This window comes from Vulpes lagopus, chromosome 5 (genome assembly GCF_018345385.1).
Source record: "Vulpes lagopus strain Blue_001 chromosome 5, ASM1834538v1, whole genome shotgun sequence".
Taxonomy (NCBI): domain Eukaryota; kingdom Metazoa; phylum Chordata; class Mammalia; order Carnivora; family Canidae; genus Vulpes; species Vulpes lagopus.
The window spans coordinates 126,710,035-126,721,072 of NC_054828.1; the positions used below are offsets into that span (position 1 = coordinate 126,710,035).

Sequence of the window (11,038 nt, forward strand, 5' to 3'; positions counted from 1 at the left end):
ACCCCTAAACACTGGATGGACTCACTGTTCTTTTTTTTTTTTTTTTAAATTTTTATTTATTTATGATAGTCACACACACAGAGAGAGAGAGAGAGAGAGAGAGAGGCAGAGACACAGGCAGAGGGAGAAGCAGGCTCCATGCACCGGGAGCCCAACGTGGGATTCGATCCCGGGTCTCCAGGATCACGCCCTGGGCCAAAGACAGGCACTAAACCGCTGCGCCACCCAGGGATCCCCTCACTGTTCTTTTTAAAGACAGTGGGGTTGACTGTGAGGAAAGTGAGCGTGGGAGAGAAGATGAGCTTGGTGAAGTTTGAGATGCTGAGAAGACGCTCATCAAGTAGACAGCTGGGTATGGTACTCGGTGCTCACGGGAGACACGCAAAGGGCAGATACACACACAGGGGTCTCCACGGTCGAGAGGGTCTTTCTATCTAAGGCCCGAGACTAGAAAAGACCAGCATGGTTGTGAGGTGAGTAGGGAAAGAGTCAGGGAGAAGGGGGGCGACCAGCAAAGGAGCGGACAGTGCAGCACGAGGAAAGCAGGAGAGTGTGGCCTGTAGGGGGCGATCGCTCTGTCCAAAGCTGCTGGCGGACAAGGCCTGAGCTGGAAGTCTCCGCTTCTTGAGTGAGCGGTGGATGCAAAGTCCCAGCTGGAGCAGGCTCAAGAGAGAACATGCCTCCAAAAGGGAGTGAAGACCACGGTTCTGTGACACCTGTAGAGCCTGGGGGTGGGGGTGGGGGGTGGGGGGTGGGAGGAGAGACTCCCTCCCACGCCAGCTCTTGTCACAGGTTACCCAGCACACTCAGTCCCATCCTGTGACAACCAGACCGGTGTGAGAGGGGTCACACAGAGGCAGCCTCCTTGCACGTATCTTTCATAAAGAACCCTCCAAGGAATCTAAAGGGAGCCCCAGGAGCTGAACACAACCCCAGGAAACAAAGAGGAGGGTTAAGGAGGGCCCAACTCTTTTCTGAGAAGAGACCGGGTACATTCTGGTGCAGCTGAATGACACAGGACACAAGTCCGGTTTGCAAATCAAAAAAGGTTTATGGGATTCAAAGAAAAAAATTACATCACACATATTTAAATAATAAGTCAAAGTCTGTTACATAAAACGTAATTCCAAAACGTCTTAAATTTTATTACTGAAACTAACTAAAAAGGCTCAAAGTCAAAAAAGATCAGGCAATAAAGTGCACCGGGGGAGGCTGCTGCACACGCCCTGCTCCTGACCCCCAGAGCCGCTGGCGGAGGGCCTCAGTGCTGAGATCACACCAGGCTTCTGGTGCCCAGGACAGTATTTTTCAGATGGAAACTCTCCCAATTTACGGTCTTTCAATCAACAAACGGGAGTCGTTTACAGAAGGTATTTCTACATCTAATCAGGAAATGGAAGTGTAAATCAAAACCATTTTTAACACATCTATTCTTTAGAAACACCACGCTCAGAGAATGAAGTTTAATGTGACAAGTAATCCAGTATTCAAAGACCTTGTATTATCCACCAGAACATTAGTCAGACCTCCAATATTTTGCATAATTAAGAAAAATATCCAAATTTAGTGCCATTCAACAGCATATACATGGTCAGAAATGTTTACACTGATTTCAGGTATAAGTGGGAGAAAAGACTGGGCGGTGGAGAATGTGAACTATATACATTTAATCACTGTTCTCTTGCAACTGTATCATCCCATGACCTGCAGGGGAAACTCGACTACGAAGTGTCCAAAAATATTAAAGCCATCTAAACATAGAGCCAGCACTCAGACACATAGGTCGATTAGGAGCTGGTGCAACTTACTGGATATCAAGCGACACAGTGACTGACCAGGTGATGGTTACCATAAAACCTAATTGTATTTATTCCATATTTCAACCTCACCATTATTTTAATAAAAATAAACGTCAACAACTAAGACACAAAAACAAAATCTAAATACATATACAATAAAAACCCGTTCCCAGCTCACAAAGCAGTGCAACATTCCTACGTTCCTTGCATGAGCTGTGCTGCCTGGATTCCCAAAGCCGCCCAACGCAAGCAATCTTAGTGGCTTCCTGGACCCTGGGGCTGCGGTCTCTGTAGAATTAAGACCAGAGATCACACGATTCAAAGTGGAACCATGGGTCTATTTTCTAAGCAGACTGCAAAACACCTCATTCCGAGTAATTTTGTTTAATCAATTTCCTTCAAATAAAATGAACGAAAGAAAAGCTGAGTAGTATTACTGCCTTTAGCGTTACTTACATTTCCTATAGTCCTTAACACTTAACAAATAAATGACATCAGAATATTGGAGCTGGACATTCTGCATGTACACTTCACCTCAGACAAACTGTATTTTTAGTGGAAAGTTCCTCCAACCAATAAGGACATTTTCTTCTCTAAGATACTCTACCCACAAAACACTGTAAGGCCACAGCAAAAGAAGTCAACAGACAATTAACAAAGTGGCTGGATTTGAGTGCTTACTTTTTTTTTTTTTTTTTTTTTTTTGGTGTTTGAGGTACAAACAGGAAACTGAGTAGGTTGCTCTCAGCAGAGCAATGGCCCCCAAAGACACGGACACTCAGATCCTACGGCTCACTGTTCACCAGGTATTTCTCAGGTACTCTGAATGACCCTCTGGGGCACATTCTTCACAAGTCACACCATGGACACAGGTAAATGACTAGTTCTACTTAACCAAAATTTTAATTCCTCGGGCTACAGCCTTAAAGGAATTGTTGCCTGGAATTTCTTGAAAATGCTATGAAAAAGCTAAATGCAAATTCTTCCCCTCCCCCTCCCCCATTTAAGTAGCCCCTATTCAAACCAGTTCTGGTTCTAAAAAATTCTTAGATCTGAACAGCCTGATTACAGACTTGTGGGTTGTTGTTTTTTTGTTGTTGTTTTTTTATTTTTTTGGTGGCTGAAAAACATGCCAAATTTACTAAAAGTAGAGTTATTACGAAAACCATCTGAAAAGAAAACCATAAGATCACCTATCTAGAAATTGGTGATTTGAATACCAACAATATAAATACTTTAATAAAAAACAGTATAAAAATTTGTACCCTGTCTCAGTTTTACAAAACATGAATAGAAAGGCTGTAAAAATCCAGATTTTGTAAACTTTATTGCCAAAACGTCGGTTTGAATGCTGGTGATTCAGATGATCAAATTTTCTTCCATTTCCTCAAAAAAACTTCTGAAACTACAAAAGATACTGAACAGGGTCCCAACCAAAAAGGAAAAGCTAACATACTTTCATCAGAACCAGCTCCCCACTTTCTCCTACCCCCTAATTTTTTTTTTTTTTTTTGGAGAGAAAACCATCAGTTCCATTCCTGAAAAAATGCTTTGAAACTCCCATTGGCAATTCCCTGGCTGACCTTTCACACAGAGGCTGGCGTGCTTACTGGGGGGCTCCCAGGTTTCTCTGCTGAGGCAATTCTGTTCAGCTTGCCAACCTCTGCCTGCCAGCCCGGGATCTTCTTGGTAGTCATGTGGCGCCGGGCATGCTTTGTCAGGTGGTCACTGCGCATGAAACGCCGATCACACACCGGACACACAAACTTCTTCTCCCCAGTGTGAGTTCTTCGGTGGCGAGAGAGTTCGTCGGAACGAGCAAATTTTTTATCACAGCCATCCCAGTTGCAATTAAAAGGCTTCTCTCCTAAAAGGGAAGAAAACAGACACTAAAGAAAACGTAAATGCTCAGCACCTTACTGGAGGGGTTAACCCACGTCAGTTTTAAATTCCATTCTTCAGGCCGACCTCCTGGTGGAACAGTAGCACGTCTTGACTCCAAATTCTGTTCTTCAAAATCTAAGAAAGCAATGTCCTGTTAACCTGGTATTGAGGTGTTCAAAAGTCAAGAAATCCTCTCCATTTCTTTTTGCCACACCTAAGATATATGTCAGGGCCCAAAGCTGTCAAACGAATCTCACATTTCAAAAGTTTTTTTTTTTTTTTTTTTTTTAAGAACCATTTGAGAAAGGCAGCGAAAGCATGTGCAAGGGGGAGGGGTAGAGTCTCAAGCAGACTCTGCTGGGCATGGAGCCTGATGCAGGGTTCAATCCCATGACCCTGAGATTGTGACCCAAGAGCTGGACACCCAACCGACTACACCACCCAGGTGCCCCTCAAAACATATTTTTAAATAAAAATAAATCTCTCATTGTTATAGTTTGGGGCAGGGGGAAGATTCGTAAAAGGAATAATTCCTTCCCTCAAAAGTAGAGCCCCTTATGGGCACCCATTGCTCTGACGCAGCCGTGACTGTCACACCTAAATACTAGACTCTGCTTCATCTGGTGAGTGGGAGCTGCCACGATTAGAGCAATCACGTGCTAACTAGAAACCATCAACCTGAAATATATATTTTTTTAAAGATTTTATTTATTCATGAGACACACAGAGAGAAAGGCAGAGACACAGGCAGAGAGAGGAGAAGCAGGCTCCCTGCAGGGAGCCCGATGCGGGACTCGATCCCAGGACTCTAGGATCATGCCCTGGGCCAAAGGCAGATGCTCAACCACTGAGCCATGAGGCGTCCCAACCTGAAAGGTATTTTGGAAGACGACAGGAACTCCCTGCAGTCCAGCCCTTCCTACGCTGTATTCTACAACCTACTGTCATCCTCCTCTCCCTACAGTTACACTCATGTTTACAGAATGTGAAGTGCACATTTTCTAAGATGCAAAAAGCCTGAGGAGTCTACTGCAACGTAAAGAGAAAATAACACGAGCATCACCCTAAAAATGTATCAAAGGACCACCAGCTTAGAACTACACTACATTTAACATACTGGGATGAGCACACGGCACATTCTAGAAAAAAAGTGATGGGTGTACTAATGTGAACCCCAATCCCTACAAGACTATGAAGGCTTTTCAGAGCCAAAGAAAAACAACCAGCTCTCCACCTTTTCCAGTGGTTCTCGTATTTCCCTCCCACTCAAGGAAGGCTCAGGGTGCATTTCTTAAACACAGGATCTGGTGTCCCGATGCCCTACCTGCCGTGTACTCACCTGTGTGGGTGCGAAGATGGGCCTTGAGGTGGGAACTTTTGAAGTAGGTTTTCCGGCAGCCTGGGAAGTTGCAAATGTAATTTCTCCGTCGGGAAAAGTCTACCTGAGGGGCACAGTTTTGACCGGAGGTGATGAACACTGGAGCAGGGGCAAGGGGCAAGAACCTGGGACTCCCCACAGCCACTACACTGGATGAAGAGGTGGCAGGCTGGGGGAGGGCCACCTGGGGCAGAACCAGCATCACAGCTCCCTGAGGCACAGGGGGTCCCACGAACACAGGCGAGGGCACTGGAGCAGCATGGGGCAGGATGGGTTTGACAGTCCCTGCAGACACCTGGGGAGGAGGCTTCAAAAAAGCCGGTAACATGCCACTCTGTCCAGTCACAGGGATCATTTGGCAGAAGACAGGGGAACCGGAGACAGGGACAGAAATCAGAGGGGTGGCTTTCCTTGGCAAGTCACTTTCATAATTCTTTGGTGAGCAGGTTTGAATTGCGACAGGCCATCCTGCCTGCTGGCCTCTGTCAGCGAGCAGCAGGCCACCAGACTTGTGCAAGCAAGGCTGACACGACACCGGGTTAGTGTTCAGCAGATTGTCTGTGAGTTGTGTGTCCAGCAGAGCTGTGGTATGTCCCAACAACTGTGCTTCTCCTTCTCGGTCGACAGAAAGTTGGCATTCTTGAATGTGGGCAGCAGGAATGTGGCCAAGAGCAGGACTCCCTCCAGTATGGCGGATGACACTCGTCACCATGGGCCTGCAGGAAGGGCCAGGGGCTGGTTCCTGTGGCCCTGGCTTCAAACCAGGAAGGCCCCTCTCCACTTTCCTGCTTGGCACTTCGCCTGCCTCAGCGGAGGCTGGGGGGACGGACGTAACCATGCATGCTTTGGAATCAGTTACTTGGGCAGGAACAAGTGTCCCTGTCAATGGCTCCACAAGATCAGGGCTCTGAGGAGGAGTCATGCACTTAAAAAAACAAACAAATAAACACAAAACTGTGTGAAAAGGTTGTTTTGGTTAAATTTTAAAAAGGACTTACTTTGATCACAATGCCCCCAATGCCTTTAAAAACTATCTAGAAAAGTCCTCTTAGCCTGCTCACAACAGCACCCCGTGGATTTCAAGTCTATGTGAGATACTTTACGTTCCAGGCTTTTCCCCATTTCCTGATCTCTCCCAAACCAATCCATTTGCTTAGTTTTAAGAATGTCAGTGCCACCCTTGGGCTTGCACAGTTACCAAACTGAGCAAGTATTAGGACCACAAATGAGAAAACAAATTTATATTCAAAATAAGAGCTTTTCACAATAGTTTTTGATTCTCAATTTTTTTGTTAATTTTAAATCCCAGTGCTAATCATTCAACACACACATATCCAGTCCCTACTAGTATCCCTACCAGACACTAGTAAGAATGGGGCACCTGGGTGGTTCAGTGGTTGAACATCTGCCTTCGGCTCAGGTCATGAGCCCAGGGTCCTGGGATTCCTGCAGGGAGCCTGCTTCTCCCTCTGCCTATGCCTCTGTCTCTTTCTCTCATGAATAAATAAAATCTTAAAAAAAAAAAAAGAAAAAAAACCAAACCTATCAGAATAATCCCCCAAAGGTCATGCTCTCACCAGTGGCTCTGCCTGAACCAAGCATCTCCTGCAGCACCCAACAACTCCCACTTATTGTCAGCCTCCCTGTAGAAGAGCTGAAGCCATATACCTCCGCAAGGTGCTTGTACAATTCTCTCCACTGCCCACAAGTCCCTTCTCATCCCTCTTCCCACATCTGCTTTCCACACTCTCCTTCCAGTGCAAGCCTCCAGCCTAAGACAATCAGATTCTAATTTTCACTTCTGTTAGCCCATTCTCAACTTCTCTAAGCTGAGAAGCCATCTCTACCAGCCCTTGTGTAGCTCTAGCAAGTTAGGAAAACAAAAACCATGCTTGACTGCACCCAGCTCACACAAGTAGAAGTGGGCTGCTCCAGGGAGGCAGGGGCCAGTATTTCAACCCAGCTAATAGAGGCTGGTGCCAAAGCACAGGCTGTTTCTAGCTGCCACCCACGTATTCTGATCCCAGAATGGGTCATCTGGGGGGAAGCTAAGCCCCCTCTTTGCAATTCCCCAGAGAAGCAAGTACATTTTACCATCTCACATCAATCTGTAGGAGTCCTGTGAACAGTTTAACCCTGTGGCTGCAAGCTATGATCTATTAATGGAAAAAACATATTTTAAGTAAGAGAAATTTTCGCCCTTAGGACCCACCTAGAGGAGGTTATGCACTTGCCTACCAGCAGCCTGATGAACCCACCCATAAGTTCTTCAGCACATTCATTTAATATACTTCAGTCACTACACAAAATGTTCTCCTCCCCACTTCTTACCAGAGTTGATAAAGAGTCGAAGTCCTTTGGTAGCTCAGGGGCGGCTGCATCCACATGCACAGTGGTGGTGACATCCCCAGGGTCAGAAACAGGTGTGAGGGGTCTTATCTTTAATAGGTCACCTTTCTGGGATCTTTGACCCCAGGAGCTCATGCAAACAAGAGCCTCAACTGCTTCAATGTCATTCTGCTCCAAGATGCTGCATGTAGACCTTTCGCTATCATGCCTCTTCCTCTCCAGGATGGACTCACAGATGTCCATGATGTCCACCTGAAGGCAACACAACACAACAGCTTCTCAGTTCAGGGGAAAAGAGAGGGTAACCCCGATGGGCACGCGGGTACACACACCAGGCGCCTGCACTATGCACTTTAACACACACACGATAGTCCACGCACAACACAATCTGTATTCCAGGAAAACATGCCAACAGAACATTGATGACGATTTCACTTTTAAGCCAATGTTCTGAAAAGTGAAGATGACTGGACTTGAATGGCAAGCATGGAAAACCCTGATATTGAAGAAAAGGTAAGTTTGAGTGTTTTCCTTTGGTAAACGATCAGTAAGACTTGAATCCCCCAGGTGTGAGCCAAAGTGGCCAGTGTGACAATGTCCAGCCAAGAGGAGAAACTGACACCAACTCTTCAGTTGGCTAAGAGGACACATGGTTCTTTAGAATTGGCAAAGCCACCAGAAGAGTGTCCCTACAGACGCATTTTTGCCAACTCTCTGAAGCACTCAGCACGGCCTTCTCAAGTCAGGGCATCACCATACACAGAAGTTTCCAGTGGCTCAACTCCATGGGTGCCAGGAAGTGGGGAGCCCATGCTGGTTGAGCCTTGTTCCTCAGACTCTGAGGAACACTCAGTAACTCCTTACTGCCACAAGGCTAGATAAGATAGAGAAGATAAGAATTTAAAAAATTTAAAAAATCCAGCACAGCCCAGGAAACAGATGTCCTTCCTGTGTGTCACACAGGTCCTTTCAGCAGAGGAAGGGAGAAAGGGGAAGAGAAGCGACTGGAAGCAACTGATCTCTTCCCAAAGACCCTTTACATCTATGAGGATACACGTTTCCACTTGGCTCGCCCAAGCGCCAGGTCTCCCCCACGTCAGGCCCCGAACGTAGCAGCCTTTGCAAGTGCAGCTCTGACCCAGCTTCTGTCTGCACCCCAGGCCTCGGAAGCCTGAGGTCACAGACGTGGGGCTGCCGCCTGCCTGCTCGCTGGACCACCAGGGGCGCGAGGTCTGTTCTGGAGGCGCACAGGGCTCCCACACCTCTCTCAGGCCCTCAGGGTGCTCGAGTCTCCATGACCAAGGTCCTAGGTCTAGGCCGCCAACTCCCTGCAGCCCTCAGGCCCGACACCCGGAGGCCTGGGTGAGAAGAGAGCCCCACCTCAGCGCACTCAGCCCCCTCCTTGAGGGTGTCATCCCGCCAACCCGGCTGGCCTCGCCCCGGCCCCTGAATACCCTCCGCATTCCCGCTTCGCCCGCCCCAACACCTTTCCAATTTGGCTCCGCCCCCTGCGCAGGCCATCTCAGCTCCGCCCCTGCCCCGCCCCTGCCCCGCCCCCCGCGTGCCCCCTTCCCGCCAGCTCCGCCCCCTGCGCAGGCCATCTCAGCCCCGCCCCTGCCCCGCCCCCCGCGTGCCCCCTTCCCGCCAGCTCCGCCCCCTGCACAGGCCATCTCAGCCCCGCCCCTGCCCCGCCCCCCGCGTGCCCCCTTCCCGCCAGCTCCGCCCCCTGCACGGGCCATCTCAGCCCCGCCCCTGCCCCGCCCCCCGCGTGCCCCCTTCCCGCCAGCTCCGCCCCCTGCACAGGCCATCTCAGCTTCGCCCCGCCCCATGCTCCGCCCCCTGCCCCCGCGCGTGCCACCTTCCCGCCCGCTCCACCCTGCCCCTGCCCGGCCCCCACCCCTTCCCACCGCCCGATCACCGCCCCCTGCGTGCCACCTTCCCGCCAGCTCCGCCCCGCCCCATGCCCCGCCCCCTGCCCCCGCGTGCCACCTTCCCGCCAGCTCCGCCCTGCCCCTGCCCGGCCCCCACCCCTTCCCACCGCCCACTCGCCACCCCCCGCGTGCCCCCTTCCCGCCAGCTCCGCCCCCTGCACAGGCCATCTCAGCTTCGCCCCGCCCCTGCCCCGCGTGCCACCTTCCCGCCGGCATCGCCCCGCCCCATTCCCCGCCCCCTGCCCCCCGCGTGCCACCTTCCCGCCAGCTCCGCCCCGCCCCTGCCCCGCCCCTGCCCCCGCGTGCCACCTTCCCGCCAGCTTCGGCCCCTGCACAGGCCATCTCAGCTCCGCCCCGCCCCTGCCCGGCCCCCTCTCCCTGCCCACCTTCCCGCCCGCCCCGCCCCTGCCCACCGCCCGCTCGCCGCCCCCGGCCCCCGCGTGCCACCTTCCCGCCCGCCCCTTCCCGCCGCCCGCTCGCCGCACCCCCGCCGCCCGCGTGTCGCTCTCCCGCCAGCCGCGCCCCGCCCAACGGCCGCCTCCTCGCACGGCCCGGTGACGTCATGGCTGGAAATAGCCCCGCGCCGGGAGCCGGCGGCCGCTGCGGAAACGCCAGACAAAGCTACGCGCAGGGCGGCGCGGGGCACACGCCCCCGGGCAGCAGGCGTCCCCGCGCGGCCGCTGCCCCTCCCGGCTCCGGAGCCCGCAAGGGCCCCCCCGGTGCGGACGCGGCCGCGGCCGGGCCCCGCGCCCCCGCCCCCTCCCCGCGCCCAGGCCCCGCAGGGCGGCACGTCCCCGCCTCGCCCCCCGTTCAGATGGGCGCTCACTCACCGCACGCGCGTCGCCCGCGCCCCCGGAGCCCGCGGTGTGCATGGTGCCGGCGGCCCGGAGGCAACAAAGCAGCCTCGGGGCGGGAGCTCGGCGCACGGCTGCAGCCGCACGTGCCCCACGGGCGGCGGCCACCCGGAGCTGCTGCGGCCGGCGCGAGCCTCCGCCCGCCCGCGCCGCTCTGCCCCGGCGCGGCCCTCGCGGTGCGGGAGGGGCGGGGCGGCCGCGGAGGGAGCGGCCGCGGGGGCGTGGCGCGAAGGGAAACCAAAATACACCGCGCCCCGTGGGGGCGGGGCCGGGCGCCCGCCAGCCAATCCGCGCGCGGCCTTTGCGCCGCCGGCCAATGGGCGCCGCGGGGCGCCGCGTGATCGGAGCCTGGCCGCGGCGTGATCTGGCAGGGCGGGATGCGGCACGTGTTTTGGTCGGAGTCGGGGGCGGGGCCTGAGGCCCTGGAAAGTAGGGGAAAGGTCCCGGCCGCCGCGGCGGCAGCGCTGGCGGGAGCCCGGCTGGACAGCGGGGCGGCGCCCGGGGCCCGGGGAAGTCCCGGGGCCTGCAGGCCGGCGGGGCGCGGGGCGTGCTTACGGGGGTCCCGCCTGCGGCCGGCCTGGTGCGGGCCCCCGGACGTGGATCGCTCCCGCGCGGAGATCTCACCAGGTTTTGCTTGGTTGTTTGCCTTCCTTTATCTCTGGTTGGCTCCTAGGAGCGCATCCCTGATGGGGAGGAGTTTCCCGGTGACGTTCCCGCATCCCCGGCTCCCTTCTGCGGGCGCCCAGAGCCCAGTCTGCCTTTGACCCTCCTTCCCAGGCAGCTCTGGGCTCGTTTCCACTCTCTTAGGCAGGGAGAGGGTGAACCAAGACCTGAAAGGTGCCT

General features: G+C 53.3%; 1 protein-coding gene across 1 annotated transcript; it reads right to left on the minus strand.

The window, feature by feature from the left end:
• Window positions 1-1,031: 1,031 nt before the first annotated feature.
• KLF11 (Kruppel like factor 11) lies at window positions 1,032-10,381 on the minus strand. Its single transcript, XM_041756525.1, has 4 exons — window positions 10,172-10,381; window positions 7,393-7,662; window positions 5,023-5,986; window positions 1,032-3,666 (listed from the first exon to the last, which is right to left on the minus strand). The coding sequence occupies exons 1-4, from the start codon at window positions 10,211-10,213 to the stop codon at window positions 3,386-3,388; spliced, it is 1,557 nt and encodes a 518-aa protein (XP_041612459.1). The 5' UTR covers window positions 10,214-10,381; the 3' UTR covers window positions 1,032-3,385.
• Between the last annotated feature and the right edge of the window lie 657 nt (window positions 10,382-11,038).

What these genes read in the sequence shown, in the direction of transcription:
- KLF11 (XM_041756525.1), bottom strand. Translation starts at nt 10,213, where the DNA reads ATGCACACCGCGGGCTCCGGGGGCGCGGGCGACGCGCGTGCG. An exon ending in GCGCGGGCGACGCGCGTGCG is followed by an intron (nt 7,663 to 10,171) that starts GTGAGTGAGCGC and finishes TGTTGCCTTCAG; the next exon opens with GTGGACATCATGGACATCTG. An exon ending in TCGACTCTTTATCAACTCTG is followed by an intron (nt 5,987 to 7,392) that starts GTAAGAAGTGGG and finishes TGTTTTTTTAAG; the next exon opens with TGCATGACTCCTCCTCAGAG.